The sequence below is a fragment of the Musa acuminata genome, chromosome BXJ1-5 (genome assembly GCF_036884655.1).
Source record: "Musa acuminata AAA Group cultivar baxijiao chromosome BXJ1-5, Cavendish_Baxijiao_AAA, whole genome shotgun sequence".
Lineage (NCBI taxonomy): Eukaryota > Viridiplantae > Streptophyta > Magnoliopsida > Zingiberales > Musaceae > Musa > Musa acuminata.
Window position 1 is genome coordinate 2,898,280 of NC_088331.1, and position 18,605 is coordinate 2,916,884.

An 18,605-nucleotide genomic window follows, 5' to 3' on the forward strand; every position below is an offset into this window, starting at 1 on the left:
GATTAAAATTCAATTACCACATATAGTTACTATATGTATGTTTATTAAATAACTTAACCTCATATGCTAGTATACTTTGGTTTGTTGTACTGTGCTTAATATAAAAATTAATATTTATCCATGTTCAACTAATATTTCATATAATACTGAGAATGACATTTTTAGAAAACATGTAATTCAATGGTCGAAAATATGAGTATGTCATTTGTCATATTTATAAAATATAGACATCACAAATCACATCACTAAATGAGGGTAATATATACATATTATTTTTACTTCTATTGACATGGTAATTATAGTTCAAAATAGGTGAGAGTCAAGTAACACATGAATATTACGTGATAAATTTATCATTCAAATATTTTTATTATCTATTTAAAATAAATGTATATTTTTATTTAAATTAATAAATAAATTAAAAATGAATGTATAAAATTTGGTACGACCTAGATATATAATAGATAAATAATATAATTACTTAAATAGATAAAAATAAATATTTTAAAATAAAATAAAAAAAGTGATTTTAGATATCATAAGGTATCTTAAAATTTTTAAACATTATATTAATATTTTATAAATGTTAACATTGCTGGGATAGTATTAATCTTTAAATATTTATAATACAATATTTAAAGTAAATATGATTTAAAAATATTTCTAAAAATATTAATTCACATGGATTGATCCCTAAAACCACGTTTTAAATGCGTTGCCACCCTCAGCTATATATTATATTAATCACTGGAAAAGAATATTACCAACCCGCAAAAACGACCAGTCTACGAATTACCCACTGGAGAAGAAGGAAAACGGAACGAGAAAAGAAGCCATGCTTTCTTTCAGATCATATCTTGCTTCGGATGATATCTCCTTTCATCTCTACCGCTGGCTCCTTTTACGTGCTTGCAGTGAAACCCTAAATATTGGATCGTCGAGGGAAAGGGAGGGGAGGCGGAAAACGAGGCGAATAGAGGAGAGAAGGCATCTCTCACCTCTTCACGCCCTGAGGGCAAGGGGCCGATGCACAGATCGGTGGCGGTGGTCATGGCGTGGAACGTGTTCAAGTTCTGCACCGCGTTGCGGGCTCTCGGATCCCTCATGATTCTTCTCGTCCTTGGCATCGTGGGGGTCAGCTACTACGCCGTCGTCGCCGCTAATTATGGCCCCGTACTCCTCAGTGTTGGCGGAGTCGATTCGCTCATGGCCCTCGCCGTCTTGGTGCCCTTCCATGTCCTGGTACTCGATCCAACACCTTTCTCCTTTCTTCTAGCGCCTAGTTTTGTTTCGGAACATAAAAGACGAACAAAACACTCCTGGTGGAACTCTAACCGCCCCCCAGTCATCTGATTCATGATTTATCAATCAGGCATTCGACTTCAGGATGTGGATTTGAGCTGTGCGGACCCTTAAAATTCCTCTTTTCTTGCATTAGATGGAAATATCCTTTTTCTTTTGTCAGAAAAATTGACATATTTTTTTTCTTCCAAATTTCTCTACTCTTAGAACAGGTGATCTAGTTGTCAAACTTTATCTGTGCATTTCTTCTTCTTCCTTCTGTAAATATCAAGATCTTTGTTGGTCAATTCAAATTTTAGTTTAAGAATCTAGGAACAACCATCAATGACTGAAAAAAAAAAGAGCCTTCTGGGTTAGAAATCTAACCATCTTCTACTGTTTTTTGTTGACTTATTATGATCAGAATTATATTAGCTTAGAACCAGTTAGGAGAAAACAAAGCTGATGCAGGAAGGAGGTAGGACAGAAAGGAAAAAGGAGTTTGAACGTTTTTGCAGTCTATCTGTTGCATCTTGTACATGACTCTGTCTAATTTTTGTGTATGGTTACACAGTTGGGATTGCTTTTGTGGAGCTATTTCTCTGTTGTATTCCGAGACCCTGGCAGGGTCCCATCAAATTGGAAGCCTCCTGCAGATGAAGAGAGAGGAGAGACTGCTCCGTTAACCAGCTTGGAGTTCAGTAATCATATTCTTAATTTGCAACAACTAGGACGCCTTGAAGACACTGGAAGTCAAATGATAAGATACTGCAGGAAGTGCAACCAGTTGAAGCCACCTCGCTGTCATCATTGTTCTGTTTGTAAGGCTTTGCTTCTTAAGTTATATGTATCTGAATAACTATGTTGAGTATATGGGTCTCTCTTTTGTCTGCCTCTTTCATTTGATCCTTTTTTCTTATTTTAGGTGGGAGATGTGTACTTAAGATGGATCATCACTGCATATGGGTCGTAAACTGTGTGGGCGCTTTAAATTATAAGTTTTTTCTTCTTTTTCTGGTAAGTGTACCGTATTCAATTTTTTCCAGCATATTTGGAGACATGCACCTTCAGTTACGCGGAAATTATTGCTGGTAGACTGATAGTCGTAGAGAGGGTGTCTTTTCTATTGATCTTGGATTACTATTTTTCACCTGTATTCTATTTGTTCAAACTTATATATCCTAATGCAAAGTGGATGATTCTCTTACTGACTATATTTTGGTTGAAAGGTCAGAATACATATTGGATGGAAAGATTCCAGGCTGGAATTTTTCAAGATCAGCCATAATTGGTTGGAATTGGCCAGAATCACCTGATTTTTTTTTTTCCAAAATCAGCCAATCCTCTCCGATCTATTCTCGACTCCAACTAATTACTGGCATATACTTGATTTTCTCTGGAATAATCAGACCACTTTTAGTTGATCTCGACCGAATTAAGTTTATGTAGATTGGAATCAACCAAATTTGAAAACTATGTCTAGCTATAGATAAGGTGCCTTTTGGATAAATTTTTTATTCTTTTGTGATTTTTATTCAGTTTTTTGTTATCATTTTACCTAAGGTTTGCCGTACCGTGGCATATTGTCTGGTATAAGGAATCGATATGAGCGGTACATATTAGTTTGTCGATACACCCCACTGTACCATGTGTCAATATGTCGGTATATATCATACCGATGATTGGTCGGTACACCGGTATAGACCAATGAGGCAAATCATGATTTTATCTTGACCATTTGTTAATGCTAAAGAGTCCTATTTAGGATATAGATAGGGGTGGGTAAGTCCTTAAGCCACTAAGAATCTTGCTGAGAGTGTTTTACACGTGTCTTTAGATTCTTTGATTTTTTTATAATAAGACTTCTCTTTCATAAGATGTCTTAGTTTACTATCTATGATATGTTGTAAGCTGTAGAAACTATATTTTGGTATTGGCTTTTTATTATCTTTCATCCTCAGCAGGTCAGTGCTTCTCCTTTAATTGAGAATACTCGAGAAACACTAACCTAAGACCGGATTCGTTATTCCTAGTCGAGCATGCTTGGGCAGTTATATACCAATGTCGGATGTCCCAGTGATAGGTTGATTTAAATAATTAAATTCGCCTTAAGCCTTAACCCATGATTTTCTTTTCCATCATGGGTTTGTTGGACATTGAAGATTGGTGAAGTATAGATCAGCCAATATATTGGTCCTCCTTGCAAAAGAATCACTAATTGCACGAATTGTAGAGGTCCAATTACATGATGCATGGGAAGAAGGCTAAAAGATGACTATTTACAACTGAGTTTGACCAAACATAGATGATTGTTCAGTTATGCATCTGACAGTCCAAATGATGCAACCACAACCTAGCACTTGTAAACCAGCTAGCTACATTTAGGCTCATGGCTAGCTAGAGAATAAAAAAGTACCCAGTTACATGCCTGAAACACAAAGTTAACTGATTATTACCATGGAACCATGCGTTGGCTAACAGATTGGCAGAGGCAGCAACATCATCACATCACACCCCTGTGGTTCCATTTAAATCCAAGTATCAACATGGTTCAATCAATTTGGCTTCAGGTTAGACTTTTTCCAAAGCAATAGGCTTGCACCAGTTCCACAAAAATAGTTAACTAAAATACCATGAGCACCTCTAGTTGTCAGTATATGTTTATTACACCTCAGTTAGATAATGGCTAGTGATTGCTGATTGATAGTTTGCTAATGATGGAACAATGGACGATCCCTCAAGAGTTAAAGATCAACCAGTATCTGATAGTGATTTGCTAGTGACTAATGATCACCATTAGTGATTTATTGGTGGCTTACTATCTTCCAATATCATGGATTGCTAGTGGTTAGCTATCATCAATTTGCTTTGCCAATGTTATGGTCTATTACTAATTGGTGATCACCAACTCATCATATACTTGATGGCTATTGTTCATTTCTCAGTCTGCTAGTAATTGTGAAGTTTGCTTATCACCACCAAGTGGTCATTTGTATAGTAACTGTCCATTGTCTAGTAAGTAGTAACAACAATTTACTGACTAATCATGTGAACCAACGACTGAGAAAGAGTCAAGAGAGAAGCATGAGTTTATTTGTATTATGGATCTATTGTATGACAAAAGATGGTTGAAGTGATGAGAGTACTATTTCCCAAACACATAAATGTATCTTTGTAATTATTTTGGTTGCAATTTATTTTTCAAGGTAAAGAAACATAAAAGTCTATGGATAGTGTGGTAGAACGAACTAGCAGTGGCAAATAAAGTAGATAAATAACTAACAGGTGTGACTTGTATGTTATGAACTTAAGATGAACATGACATGGTTGAGAGAATTGTGGAGGATCTAAATACTCTTTTCCTTGAATTTTGCATTCTGCAACTCTTCAAAGATTATCTATTGTGAGGGTGGAAGCATTTGTTCACCATCTTTCACTTACCTCTACCATCCAGCCCGCACCATAAATAAATTTTACTTGGATGTGGACTTTTAAGTTCTTGGATTTTGATTAGGGAAGGGTCAAATTGAAGGCTGGATGGAGATGGTTCTGATCAATTGGAGCTTCACCTTTATGGAGCTTGTTCCCCAGATTTTCAGTTTAGTGTACTGTGAATCATTACCTGGTTTAACTGTTTAAACAGAATTCAGTATCACATACCATTTATTTGGTATTCTTGGTTGTGAAATTAGTTTTGAAGCTTGAATTGGTGGAACTATTGATGTTATTTGTTCTGTGTGTACTTATGTGTCCAGTTTGATGGTACTGTGATTCATTAATTTGTTCAAATGTTTGAGTGTACTATATTTTTGGTATTGTCAGTCGTGGAATTTGTGCTTGAATCATTGGAACTGTCAATATTATTTCATCCATTTGTACCTGTATCTGAGAGTATCAATTAGATGCAAGTACTTCATCAAAACATTTGATTTAGTTATGCAGTTATATGGTTCTCTGCATAATTGCAATGTAATCCTTGAGCCTTGACACCATTATTTCTTATTGATGCAGTTTTACACTTTTCTTGAGACAACTCTTGTTACTCTTTCTCTCTTTCCCCATTTTATTGCCTTCTTTAAAGATGTGGAGATTCCTGGAACACCGGGAAAGCTTGCAACTACTTTTCTCGCATTTGGTATGTGTGCTCCTCGTCTTAAACAAAAGCTTGTGTTTAAAGCAACTATTGTTTTATGTCGTGCATTGATAATGGCTTTTTATGCTCTAGTGCTGAATTTGGCTTTTGCATTAAGTGTTCTTGGATTTCTGATCATGCATATAACCTTGGTGGCAAGAAATACTACAACTATTGAGGTACGTATTTACCAGTATAATATTAATCAAACCTGATGATTATAAAGACAAACATATCCTTTTGTCATCAGGCATATGAGAAAACAACTCCAAAATGGAAGTTTGATCTGGGCCGAAAGAAGAACTTTGAGCAGGTTAGTCCTTATGCATGATGGCAATTTCAGTACCTCTCATGTTTTATAATTATGGAGTTTGAAAGGCTAGATTAGAAGTTAGAACATGATGGTACAGCAACTAGATCAAACTTACAAATGATGACAAACTTGACAAATGATAGGAGAGGTATAGTAGTCATTTGTTAAGCAAAGAAGTGATTTTCTGAAGTAATGCCCGCAGTTAGCAAATGCTTGTAGTACATGTGATGTTTTTCATGCCTTTGAGTTCATCTCTTCATTATATTCTTTATTATCACGGTACTCTCCTATTCTCTTGTGCTTCTTATAGTATGAATGTGATGCTTAAGCATATAATTGATTTTTCGGAATCAGGTGTTCGGAACAAATAAGAGGTACTGGTTCATCCCTGCATACTCTGAGGAGGATTTGAGAAGAATGCCAGCTCTACGAGGGCTTGAATACCCCACCAAGCCACACCTCGATGTACAGTAGTTATAATATGGTGATGTCAGATAGAGATAATCGTCGGTACCTTCATGTTCTGAGGAGAATTTGAGAAGAATGCCTGCGCTGCAAGGAGTCGAATATACTGACAGGCCAGAGCTCTCAAGTGTCGATGTCCTGTCGGAACTACCCGAAATAGCTGTGTACATGCAAACCACTGGCCTTGTAGTGCTGTTCTGCAACCCTCTCTCCTGCACCTTTCACTCTTCACTTGCAACACTAATACTGTGTGAAGGTAAGATAACTTGAGAGAGGAAAGGTTATTGAGATAGGAAAATTTTAGAAGTTGTCTATGTTTAATAGCAGAACTTTTCTTGGTCATGCAGAAAACAGTTTTCAAGATTGTAGATGCTTATATTTAGATGATGAACCAAAGTCGAATACATCATGAAATGGACCAATCTTCCTCTACTTATTTATCTTTCGGATCTTGAATTGAGATGAGCTATTCATACATTGGAGTGGCAGCAGGTTGATTTTTGTTTGTGTATTTTAGTATAAACGGGAGAACTTAATGGCCGATTTGCAAAATACTAAAAAAAAATTAGGATTTAATTGACCAGAGAAACCTTTTAGATATCAAATCAATTTTAGTGAGAGAAAAGGACTAATGGTGCCATCACTCCATGATGTTATTTGTGATTCTTGAAGACAACATGACCAGAGACTTAAGGACAACTCTCCACCAGTATCATTGATGACAATGGTCGAATTCCAACGTGTGTGAGGGGATAAGACTCGATCTCCACGATCTCGAGATGAGATAAAAAGACAGAATCCCATATTAGAACCTTATCGGGTGTCGCGATACAACATGTAGCCAAACGATTGACCGCCGAACCCCATGATTGGTGCAACCAGTCACGACATAACTTCACCCAAAACTCTACACATTCCCCTCCAATCATCCGTGATCCCAAGTATAATCATCTCTAAAATCATACATAAAAGGTGTGTACACTCTCCAAGATAGATACGACTTCACTTGAGTATTGATCAACTAGTCTAACTAATCTGATCGGACCAAGATTGAGTTAGAATAAACCTCGATTGGATCTAAATTACCATCGCAGCTCAAATAACCAAAATCTAGGAAGATAAAAAAAAAAAAATTTATTTTTTGAAGATTCTGACTAGCTTAATATATATTAATTCTTTGCAAGGCTTGAGATCAACAACTGTTTGATCATCTATCATATCCAGGCTTGTTAAGCATGCAAGCCGTTCGTCATCTTTAACGTGCACAGTTGGCAGTTCCAAAGCATTTACACCCAGCTTGGAATTATTAATCACTCCTCCTTATAAAATAGTATACTTTACAAACATCAACTGAACTTTTTCTATTATTAAAGAGGCTTCAAATACCAAGTTACTAATTCATATTAAAAAAAAACCAAGATAATTCATTCACTTTTTTATTTTTTTTACCCAAAGCTCACATTGTTACAAAATAAATTATTAACTCATTAAAGTTTAATATTATAATATTTTTTAGTTAAAAAAAATTAGTTTGTTCATACAGTTTCTGTATCTAATGACCTATTAAAACAAAAATGTGCTTGAAGTCAACCTCCCCAACAAAATCTAAAATGCTCAATGCAGGAGGAAATTAACATAAGTATGCCAAGTCCATATATATATATATATATATATATATATATATATATATATATATATATATATATATATATATATATATATATATATATATATATATATATATCACATCTATGATCTCCACAATTTAAATAACCGAACATTCTTCTCAGTAAATGACACAACCAAAAACAATCATCGGAGAAGGCAGTGACAAACTAACCTGTAAAAAACTCGGATGCCGGTGCAAAGTAGATAAGCTCCATCTCGATCATGGCAACCATATAGAGGTTAAACGTAAAGACCCTCGGCTTTAATCTGGGATGCACAATTGGAAATTACTACTCGAGATCCTTGCTGGCCTAGAATGTGTCGCAAGCATCGAGGTTAAGAGTTGTTACATCTATTGCAAGTTGCCAAGCTTTTGGTTAGGGGAAATCTTCTCTCAAGCATGAGTTCCAAGTTGATATTGAATCACAAAGACAATATGACTCTTGGAGTCATCATTACTGAAGACACATTCTTGACCAATAGCAAGACCTTCCAAGAAGATTCTCATCATACAACTCCTGCACCAGTTGGATCGTAAGCACTGGTAGTAGGTTGAACAAACCTAGTTTCACTTTTTAGTGACCAAAAAAGTTTAGAAACCAGCAGTCGGACACCTCAGAAAGATGTTACTAACTAGAGTTAACAGCAGAAATGACACCATAAATATCACAGATGGTAATGTCGTTAACCAGAGAATTGATGACCATTGCGAGACGCACTTTCAACTTCCTCTGCATCTTCAAACCGCTGATCGTTGATTCGAAGCTGCAATAAAGGGAAAAGCCTGCAAATTAGGGTACTCATGAAATATGCAGAGCAATCTCAAATTCAGGAGTATCTTTTGTATGAAATGTGAAAAAAAAAAAAATAACAATTCACATGAACCTAATTGATAAAGCACACCTTTTTGTCACATGCCTCCATGCAAATAGACATGGATCATGACAACTGAGAGTTTAAGATCTACATTGACTAGCACAAAAAATTCTTTAAAAAAAATTGTGGCTTCAAATCCATTTGGTAGGCATGAATTTTATTAATTGTCTCAGTCTGAATGAATCAAATTAACATCAAAAACACCCTTTTTCAGCGATTCTTGGCTTTCATTGCTAAGGGGAGGGTAACTCTCTGTATCTCTCTCTCTCACACACATAATTCCCCGAAGGCACAGGCAATGCTGCAAACCACTGCAACAATGATTGGCAAATCTTGGCAGCAAGTGAATGGTGGCTTCTTACTGCCTGCAGAAAGAACTTTTTCCCCTTCCTCCTTTCCCTCCACCTTCCCTCTCCGGAGTGAGTTCGATCAAACCAGATACAGTAAACTTGGTTGGGCCCAGATCCAAGATCCAATGATTTGGCTCACTCTTGCCTGATTTGAATCAGGCAGGCACCTGGGTCCAGGCATGCGAGTCGTGCCTCACTTCACCTGGGTGCCTAGGCGAGCACCCATGAACTTCACTGTGCAACAGTACAAGCGAAGAGGCTATTCTCATAACTCGAACCTTTATCTCCTAAATTACACAGCAGATTTACCACGACACAAAGGCCCACCTACTTTATAAAAAATCAGGTTATGAATATGAGAAAAGTTAATGTATGCAACCTTACCACTATAAGCATAAAGGTTATTTTCATAACTAGAACCAAATCACCAGAACTGACCATGATACCAAGACCACCCTTTTATACAAAATCTTAGAAGTTACATAAATGTAACATATTTAGTAAATATTGTGTTGAAAACATATAGCATGTTACTTTTTTCTAAGATTTGTCATGTCAATTTATCCATATCTCATCATGTCTATATATGCAATGCATACTTCCACCAAAAAGCCTGTGTGCACTTCCACCAAAAGAAAAAGGAACACTAAAAGAAAAAAAAAAGTTAGTACATGAACAAATGATCAAAACAACATTGAAAAAATGTGTAATTCCTTGTAAGCAGGCGAAGTTACCTTTCAATGTTGATGCATGATAGGAACCTTGTAGAAAATGAATACATGACTATATTGCTTGTAATATTGGATGACAAATAAATCAAGCAAATGTAAACTTCAGATATAAAATAACAATATCATGCAACTGAAAAACATGACAGCATGTGCAATTCACAAATTTTTATTTTTTTAGGCAAATCAAAGCTCATGTTCCTTTAGTAGCCAATATTGATGGTAGCAATTTCAATATATGTGTTTCACGAAGTAGTTGATGATCATGAACATTATCCTCTGATGAAAACTATCCATCATGACCACACTGCTTAACTAAATTTGCAAACATCCTGCAACCAACAACAACCAAGAAAGAGGAAAAACAAAAATCATAGCACAGTAAACAAACCTCATGCACCGTACAAGCAAGGTCATGATCTCCATTTGCATAACCAATGGGATTGGCATGATGTTCTGAAAGCTGCCACTCCGAATCACTTCCTGCAATTGAAAAAAAAAAATGCTTTAGAATGTATTGCTTAATCAAACAATAGAATTAATAAAAACTGCAAAAGATTTTATCTGATATATTGATTCAAATTACCATCATCAGCCATTTCTTCATTGCCAAAAACCCAGCTATTTTCTTCCTCTTCTTCAGAAACAATATTATTAGTGAAGAATATATGTATGTATGTGTATAATATACATATACATATATGCATCAGTGTGAAAAGCAAATACTCTGATTGTTATTACCTTCTTGAGGCTCAGGATTTAGTTCAGCACATTGACAGAATATGCCAAAGAGAGTATCCACTATGAAGCCTAGTCAAGTGTCCAATAATAATAATAATAATAATAACAATAAAAAGAATTTGGTTCAGGCAACAAATTCACGAGATTCATGAGCAAAATGATCAACACCAAACATAAACATCCATAAGCATCACAAGTGCCACAATCAAATATGTCACTTGATTAATGAACTTGCATACAATTGTGACAAATTAACTCCCACGTATAGCTTCCATTTTAACTAAGAGTAGAATGAGATGGATTGTACAACTAATGATGTTGCAACCTACAAAAGTTTTGATCCTAGTCTATGAAATATGAACTTGAAAGAAGGGTTGGCAATTAAAAAGGCATAACTACGTTATAGACTTAGGACAACCAAGTGTACCCAACTTTAGTCGTAAGTATAAAAATGTTTAGTTTACCTATAATGTGTTGTTTACTCTTATGGTCCTGAACACACTCCGCGGCATTTGACTGAGGTACTGAGATTTTGCAAACTGATGGGTAGAGACATATTTTATCATCTTGGTACATATAATCAGAGCAATGCAAAGAACTATGGAGAAATGTGTGCCTTAATACATAAGTAACAGACAGCATGGATGGGGGTGGTGTGGTGGGGGCAGTGTCCTAGATGTATGCAATGTCTGGCTCATGCCTTAAGCGGCTCTCTGGGTCATGGTGTGCAGAATTTTTATATTATTAATACCTGAAAGAAAAGGCAAAAGGCACCGTCAGATCCATCACTAAGGTTTATTTAATTATGGAGAGTATTTGATTATCAGAGGAAAACATTCAGAATTTTTAAAATATAAGTACGAAAAATTTTCCTAATACTTAAAGAGGTTCTATAGCCAGGAATTTTAAAAATATTTTTTATAATCATGAACACAAAGGCCTGATGAAGGCTCAATGGTCAATGCAATAGAAAGACCAGAAAGAAGAGATAATATATACATTCAGCATGTAAACCATGTCCGAAGAGTAACCTTTCAGGATGCAAACATGACATATAAACAAACATTTGCTAGAAGTAAAAACACAAAATGCACACATGCAGCATAACTGTTGAATCTTGGATTCTCATCTTAAACGAAAACAATAGAAATTAAAAAGCAAGGATACATTGACCAGGATCTGATGGAATTAGTCTCATTTCAGTGACATTTGACAGTTCTAAATCACCATGACTTTCTGAATCCGAGCTTTCAGACTCCTCATTCTCACCATCTTCAGTCTCGATCTTTAAAAACGTTCAAACAATTAGCACTTCAGCAAAAAAACTAAAATCACTATAGCAACAGTCAGAAAAGAAAATTGTTTATATCAGTCATGTACTGAAGTTTTTTCCTCAGAATTCTAGACTTCCTGAATATTATTGCAAATCTACCATTTCTAGACAAAATTTTAAACAAACTAAGAAAAAAATTATATCGGCAACCTCAAGCATAAAACATGAGAATTTCCCCAAGCACAGAAAGATAATTCTATCTCAAAATCTCTACTGTTCCAGTTTCAAAAGCTTTGCTATTATATGCAAAAGAAAGTGCTGCGGCGGAAACAAGCCCAACGCTCAAAAATATCCAAACCCTAACGAATGCAACTCACTATTGGATCAGTACCTGAGTGTAGATGCAGGGCAAGGAGTATGCCTCCGGGTCCCTCGACACGGCATGGAGGCAGACCGACAAAAAATCCACCGCGTATCCGTTCCCCTTGTCCGTGTCGCTCAACCAAATCACCCTCCTACGAACCAATAAATCAACAATAATCTATTTCCATCAAACTCACACAAGAGAGGCTACAGAAAAGGAAAGAATAAGAGCGAGAGAGAGAGAGAGAGAGAGAGAGAGAGAGAGATTGGGGCCACACACCGAGTGGTGATGTAGAGTGTTCCGGGGGAATCCGGAGGTCGAGACCCGAGCGCGATGGCGACGCCACGCTCGACGAGCATCAGCTCCTCGCCAGCGTCGGAGTCCAGTCGGGGACCGCCGTTCTCGTCGCCGACGCGGTCATCGAAGTGCTGCAACCCTAAAACCATGGCGGTGTCTTCCGGCCTCTCACTATTGGAGTGCGAGAAGGATGGCTGCGCCGCCGCTTTTCAATCTTTTGGTTTGGGAATCAAATTCCAAAAAAATCCCTCGCTTTTACCTTTTTCTCAACTCTCGCGTCGTTATTTAGGAATTATTTTTAGTAACTCTACATTTTACACTTTTTAAAGATTAAAAATAATAAATAATATATTAATTCTTCTAAAAAAATTATTCTCTTCTCAATAATTTATCTATAAATATATATATATATATTTCCAAATATCATTTTTGTCCTTAAAAACTCAACTCTTATTTTTGTATGAAATTTTTGACTTTTTATGTTGCCTCAATCGTCGTCCTTTTCATTTTAAGAACGATTTCGATTTCTCCCATTGACAAGAGATGATCATCTCATTCTCTCCAATTTTCTTCGTTGTCTTATTCACTCATCTTATTTTCTATTATAATTTTGATTCTTTCAATAAAGGATTCCTTATCGTCTTTCTTTGCTTTTCCTTGTGATGAATATTATTATACTTAATTACATATTCATATTATAAATATATTAAATTTGAATATAAATTATATTTAAAATTTATATAAAATAAAAAAATGATTTATTATTTAGACGTAGTTACTCATTAATGGTCAAAGTTTACGGTGAATTAATAGAATTAATAGTATTACACTCATAAACGAATATCATTGAACCCATTTTTATAAAAAATATACATAAATTCACACAAAAAGTATAACGCTATTGATATAGTTATGTTGTTGCTCCTCTATGGTGAAAGTATAAGATAAAATAGATAATATTTTTACCAATTGCACTCGTTTTCAGAATCATACTAAAATAGTTCTATCTTTGAATATAATTTTCCTTAAGTTTACACGAAAACATAAACAAATATTGAATTGTTATTTGGATTTTATTACCTCTATGGTGAAAGTGTGAGGTATAATTGAATTGAGTATTGCTGCACTAATTTTCGAATAATGTTGAAATACATCAAATATGTACATAAATATATTTAAATTCATGTAAAAAAATATCAAATGCTATTCTACAAAAAAGCTTTATTTTTTTATTACCATGTTTTCTAACTCTCTTATAAATTTAACATTTCTCATTGATTTTTTTTTTAAAGCATCCAACCATATTTTGCTTTTATGGCCCTCACGCTCCTAAAAAAATTGTTTCTAGAATTCCTTGTTAAATATTTTCAATAGTTATTTCATATTTTATTATTTCTATATTGATCTAATTATTTGACCTCTTATTATTTTTATTATATATTTTTTAGGTTCATGGAAATCAATTAAATATATGAAGATGGTGTGAAGAATAAGAATACTATTTTAGATTAAATTTTAAAGGAGGAGAGGAGAAAGAAAGATGATAATTTCCAACATATTTATTATCGCTATTTCCCAAAACACCCTCTCGCATTCCATATATTTCTGATACAACAAAAGGATCAGTGTTGACTGAGTCAACAATGAATGCATACGACACCAATACAACAAAAGGATGTCTGTGTGTCGTCCCCATCTCCTCCTCCTCTCGCCCACATCTCTGTCCACGAACTCCCCCATAGATCCCCAGGGGCCCATCAGTCCCGTCCCTTCCTCATCCTGTCCGCCACGTGGATTGCAGCGCTCGTCGTAGACTCGCAGTGCTACACAAAGCTCTGAGCTCTGTGAAGTAGAACAATCGGAGAATTGGAGTACCGATAGAGACGATCGTCATCTTCTTCCTCGCCCATTTCACACGTAAAGTTAGGCACAGGATTACCGTGAAGCATGACGATGATCGTTGCAATGGGATGAATTGGCGGAGCATTCTGACGTTATCGGAGGTTTTATGCAGCAGATAAGGACAGGGGAGGTGGCGAAAGCGGCGATCCACCCACCTCTCTTCCGTAGATGAAAAATCTAGACACGGAAAAGCCAGACACCACACGTGTCTCAACTCAAGGCCGGTGGGTGGCGGATAGGCGGTTGCTATTTCCTCCGCCCCATCCCCTCCACACACTTCTCTCCCTCACGGAGTTGACTCAAGTGGATCGTGAGAGAGGGACGCGATCGGGAACCCCTTATAAAGCCAAAGGAAGAGCACGGTCACGAGAGCGTCACGGGAAAGATTGCTCTTTAATTTCCCTTTTTGGGTGGAAAACGAAGGGAGGAAGGTGATACGTGAACAGGATGGCCAGTGGTAGGTGGTTCGGGTGGAGAAATAAGAGTGGCGGAGGCAAAGGGAAGGAGGAGACGAGGAAGGCGGTAGTGTTGGATGGGTCGGATATAAAGAAGCTGGTGGAGGACGAGGCGACGTTCAGCGGATTCGTGGAGAGCAAGTTCCGGGAGTTGGACGTCGACGGCGATGGCAGGCTCTCCGTGAAGGAGCTCCAGCCGGCCGTGAGCGATATTGGCGCCGCGATCGGGCTTCCGGCACCGGGCAGCTCCCCCAAATCTGACCACATCTACTCTGAGGTGAGCCCCTTCTCTCTGTAGGTTACTTGGTTCCTCTTTTCCTGTTCTTTTCCTCATCACTCCCCCAGTTAGTGTCTTGGGGAAGAAGATGAGGCCGAGTTGGCAGATTGGGTTGCAAGGTTAACCTATCAGACTGTGCAGTATAACATTGATCTCCTTGGTAGAATTTTAACCATGCATTACTGACCATGGAATGTGGAAACGGAGTGAGGGCAGAACATGGAGCACCAGAGTGGCAGAAAGATTCAACAGCTCCATAGGGTGCACAGTCAACTTGGTAATGATGTCATGCTTTGCTTCATACTGTCATGGATTTCAGTAGAGTGATTGAGCTTGAGACTGGTTATAGAAACTTTCTATTCAGTAATATTGTTTGAGGCTGACAAGTTAAGCTGCAAAGTAAGCCAGATTATGAATTTCTTTGGTTGATAAGTAAAAGACTGAGATAAGACTAAGAGGAGTCTCAGATGGCTTACTTTGGTTTTGGCAGGCAACTTAATGAGCTTAAGCTTTTTAGATTGCGTTCGGGAGTGTTTTTTTGGCACTAATTAGATCATGAGTTGAACTTTAGAGACAGACATTCTAAAATTGCCTCTTAAAATAGGATTATACCTAAGATGCAGTTTTGTGTCCCTATAAAGGAAGATCATGCTGAAGTCTCCTACTCCTACTAGGATTAGGCTTGACATACGTATATCATGATCATCGGAAGAAGCAATATAACCTACAATAGCAGCAATTCTTACATATTCTAAAGCATCAAAAGTGATTCCTTTATTGGCTTCAAAGATGAATTTTGAGTACTAAAAAATCATTTAATATCATTTTTCTATGTGATCAGAGCAGTTATTTTAACTAAACCTTGTAGTAAAATGTAGCATTTCTTTCTTGTATATTTATTTAGTGTTGGTATGCAGTGTTTTGTAATTAAAGGTTAGCAATGATGCCACAAAGGTTGTTCTTTTGCAACTTTAGTGAGAAGGAGACTCATGCACACCATTTTTCTTTCTAGTATGTAATGGTTTATTATAATACACTAGAATGACAGCCGAAGTCATTAGCACACTACTTACGAACTGCTCAGGGAATTTCTTGAGGAGATAAACTTGGGAGTCTGTTTAGATGACATCTTGATGATGTAAAAAACTGGGAGAGTGATGTGTATAGCACAATACACTAACGCCATTTTTAGTTGTAAAAATGATAGTCTCTATGTTTGAATTATGAGGGTTACCATAATTTTCTCTAGTTTAAAGATAAAAGGTGAATTAACTGATATAAAGACACAATTGCTTGATTGAAGAATGAGCGATGAACAGGTTTCTAGGCTCTCCTCCATTTGGTCTATAACATTTTTCAAACTTATATTTAACTTTTGCGGATTTATCTTTGATTGATTTGTTGTCATTATATGAAGGTCTTGAGTGAGTTCACTCATGGTAAGCAAGAAGAAGTAAGCAAATCTGAGTTCAAGGAGGTACTCTCAGACATTCTTTTGGGCATGGCAGCTGGGCTTAACAGGGACCCCATAGTTATCCTCAGGATCGATGGCGAAGATCTAAAGGAGTTTGTTGAGAGCCCTCTGTTCGAAACAGAGGCAATTTCGATGTTCTCAGGGATGGAATCAGCCCATGCCTCCTTGAGAAAGTGTTTGACTACTGCTCTCCAACAGTTGACTGTCGAACATGGAATGCCACCTGCTTCAGACTCCTGGGTAATTCTAGTTTTGATATAATCATCATATGCATGATATATTTTATATGGTGAATTGATAGAGCAATGTTCATTTACTGGTGAATAGAAAGAATATGATTCAAGCTTTCTCATGATTGCAGGTCATAACTAATATTGTGGAACCATCTTTCCAATCCTTTTCCTCTGATCTGCTCGAACAACCAGCTTCTCAAGACATATTGGAGAACTTCAAAAAGCTTTTGGGTAATGTCATTCGAAGACTTCAGGAACACCCTGTCATTGTTGCTCACAGTGAGAACACCTTTGATGGAAGTGGCATCAAGAGACTTCTCTCGAACAAGTTTGAGTTGGATAAGGTCAGTCGCTGTCCAGTTTATTGAATTTTGTATTCTTTTCCAGACCTTAATGCATGGTTTCTGAATTGTTCAATTGTGCTACTCTAATATATATATATATTATTTTTTACAACTAAAGCTTTTGAAATAAATGGTACTTACAACTTACCCAAAAATAAATAGGAAAAAAGAGATCTACAAATATGTGCTTTGTTTTGCAGTAATCAGTTTATCGTAAACATTTGGTGAGCAGGAAAAGAGGCATGATATTCAAGTTCTGTTAAAGAATGTAGATAACAAAGCCTGATGTGACTATGCATTTAATTATGCATATATTGATTTCTTAATTATTCATAACAAATTATGAGGAGGTAGATGGAGAAGACAACATTGTGAGATGCATAAGACTCTCCTAAAAATTCTACTAGATAGGCTCATAACTGGAGTTATTTTTACTCCAAGCTTGTTTATGTCATTGTTGGCGGATGCAAAGATTTTAGCAAAGTACTATCTCAGCCTTCAGTTAATTTATACATCCACTGATTCCAAGAAGTTGGCAGATTGTTATCTTACCCTTCAGTTAATTTCTTCATTTACTTAATGATACAGCTTCTGGATTCTGTCTGGCGAGACCTACCGAAAGATCACAATCAACAAACCTCAAAAGAGTACCTTCGAATTGCACTCGATCGCATGGCTGCATCAGCAAGTTTACCTCCTTACAGCGCTGTTGATCGGGTAATGCAACTGCCTAGATCGTGTAAACTTATGATCTAGATGCATAGATTATTCCGAAATCACGACAACTTCTAGAAATCATGACAACTTATGATCTCAAGTCAATCTAGGCTGAATTAGGACTTCAGAGCGTAAAGCATTTTGCCATCTGTAATGTTGCAGGTTGATGTTATCATCAATGAGGCGATCGGTATGGTAAAAGGAGATGATGGTAAAATTGTGGAGGAAGCAGGGTTCAAGAGAACACTGACGGAGATTCTTGGGAGCATCATGCTGCAACTGGAGGGGAACCCTGTGTTTGTTTCAACCAACTCAGTAGTTCATGAGCCACTAGCTGCATCTTCCACCGTCTTGCCATCGACATCGATATTGACAGAAGCGAATGAATGACTTATGACAAAAATCACAAGAGAAAGTTGTATCGTTATACTTCAATAATACTCCTCAAATAGTGCAGCATGATAATGGAACTTCATGAACACTCTTTATGAGCAATGACTCAGGTTTCGGCCTAGAAAATAGCATGTAGTTGTTGGTAAGTCGGCCTCTTAAGGCCAGATTGGTTGATGATTCATATGCATCAAATATTCTTAAAAGTTGGTTTGACATTCAAATTTCTTGAAGGTAGTAGTAATCTTCATGGGGCATCAGGAAATTATGGAAGGATGTTCTCATCAAATCAATGCTTTATCAAGTGTGTTCTTGCAAAAGCTTG

General features: G+C 36.7%; 3 protein-coding genes across 7 annotated transcripts; 2 read left to right on the top strand and 1 right to left on the bottom strand.

The window, feature by feature from the left end:
- The first annotated feature begins 839 nt into the window (after positions 1 to 839).
- LOC103983885 (probable protein S-acyltransferase 14) lies at positions 840 to 6,623 on the top strand. The gene is made up of 7 exons (XM_009401216.3): positions 840 to 1,242; positions 1,856 to 2,102; positions 2,207 to 2,298; positions 5,293 to 5,416; positions 5,507 to 5,592; positions 5,664 to 5,726; positions 6,081 to 6,623. The coding sequence occupies exons 1-7, from the start codon at positions 1,027 to 1,029 to the stop codon at positions 6,198 to 6,200; spliced, it is 948 nt and encodes a 315-aa protein (XP_009399491.2). The 5' UTR covers positions 840 to 1,026; the 3' UTR covers positions 6,201 to 6,623.
- Positions 6,624 to 8,248: 1,625 nt separating this feature from the next.
- Positions 8,249 to 12,696, bottom strand: LOC103983886 (chloride conductance regulatory protein ICln). 2 transcript variants are annotated; one of them, XM_009401220.3, is made up of 7 exons: positions 12,471 to 12,696; positions 12,219 to 12,342; positions 11,722 to 11,839; positions 10,555 to 10,614; positions 10,400 to 10,447; positions 10,205 to 10,296; positions 8,249 to 8,624 (listed from the first exon to the last, which is right to left on the bottom strand). In XM_009401220.3, exons 1-7 carry the CDS (start codon positions 12,635 to 12,637, stop codon positions 8,544 to 8,546), a joined length of 690 nt encoding a protein of 229 aa, XP_009399495.2. In that variant the 5' UTR covers positions 12,638 to 12,696; the 3' UTR covers positions 8,249 to 8,543. The 2 variants fall into 2 exon arrangements, with proteins under 2 accessions (XP_009399495.2, XP_009399494.2); XM_009401219.3 differs by having other exon boundaries at positions 10,400 to 10,450.
- A 1,742-nt stretch (positions 12,697 to 14,438) lies between these two features.
- On the top strand, positions 14,439 to 18,569 carry LOC135673000 (uncharacterized). Of its 4 annotated transcripts, none has more exons than XR_010513199.1 (6): positions 14,616 to 15,122; positions 16,540 to 16,836; positions 16,958 to 17,173; positions 17,762 to 17,890; positions 18,053 to 18,425; positions 18,515 to 18,569. XR_010513199.1 is itself a non-coding variant. In XM_065181644.1 (6 exons), exons 2-6 carry the CDS (start codon positions 15,316 to 15,318, stop codon positions 18,278 to 18,280), a joined length of 954 nt encoding a protein of 317 aa, XP_065037716.1. In that variant the 5' UTR covers positions 14,983 to 15,122; positions 15,287 to 15,315; the 3' UTR covers positions 18,281 to 18,553. The 4 variants fall into 4 exon arrangements, 3 of the variants coding, with proteins under 3 accessions (XP_065037715.1, XP_065037716.1, XP_065037717.1); XM_065181644.1 differs by adding an exon at positions 15,287 to 15,399 and having other exon boundaries at positions 14,983 to 15,122; positions 18,053 to 18,553; XM_065181645.1 differs by adding an exon at positions 15,339 to 15,399 and having other exon boundaries at positions 14,983 to 15,122; positions 18,053 to 18,553.
- Positions 18,570 to 18,605: the final 36 nt, after the last annotated feature.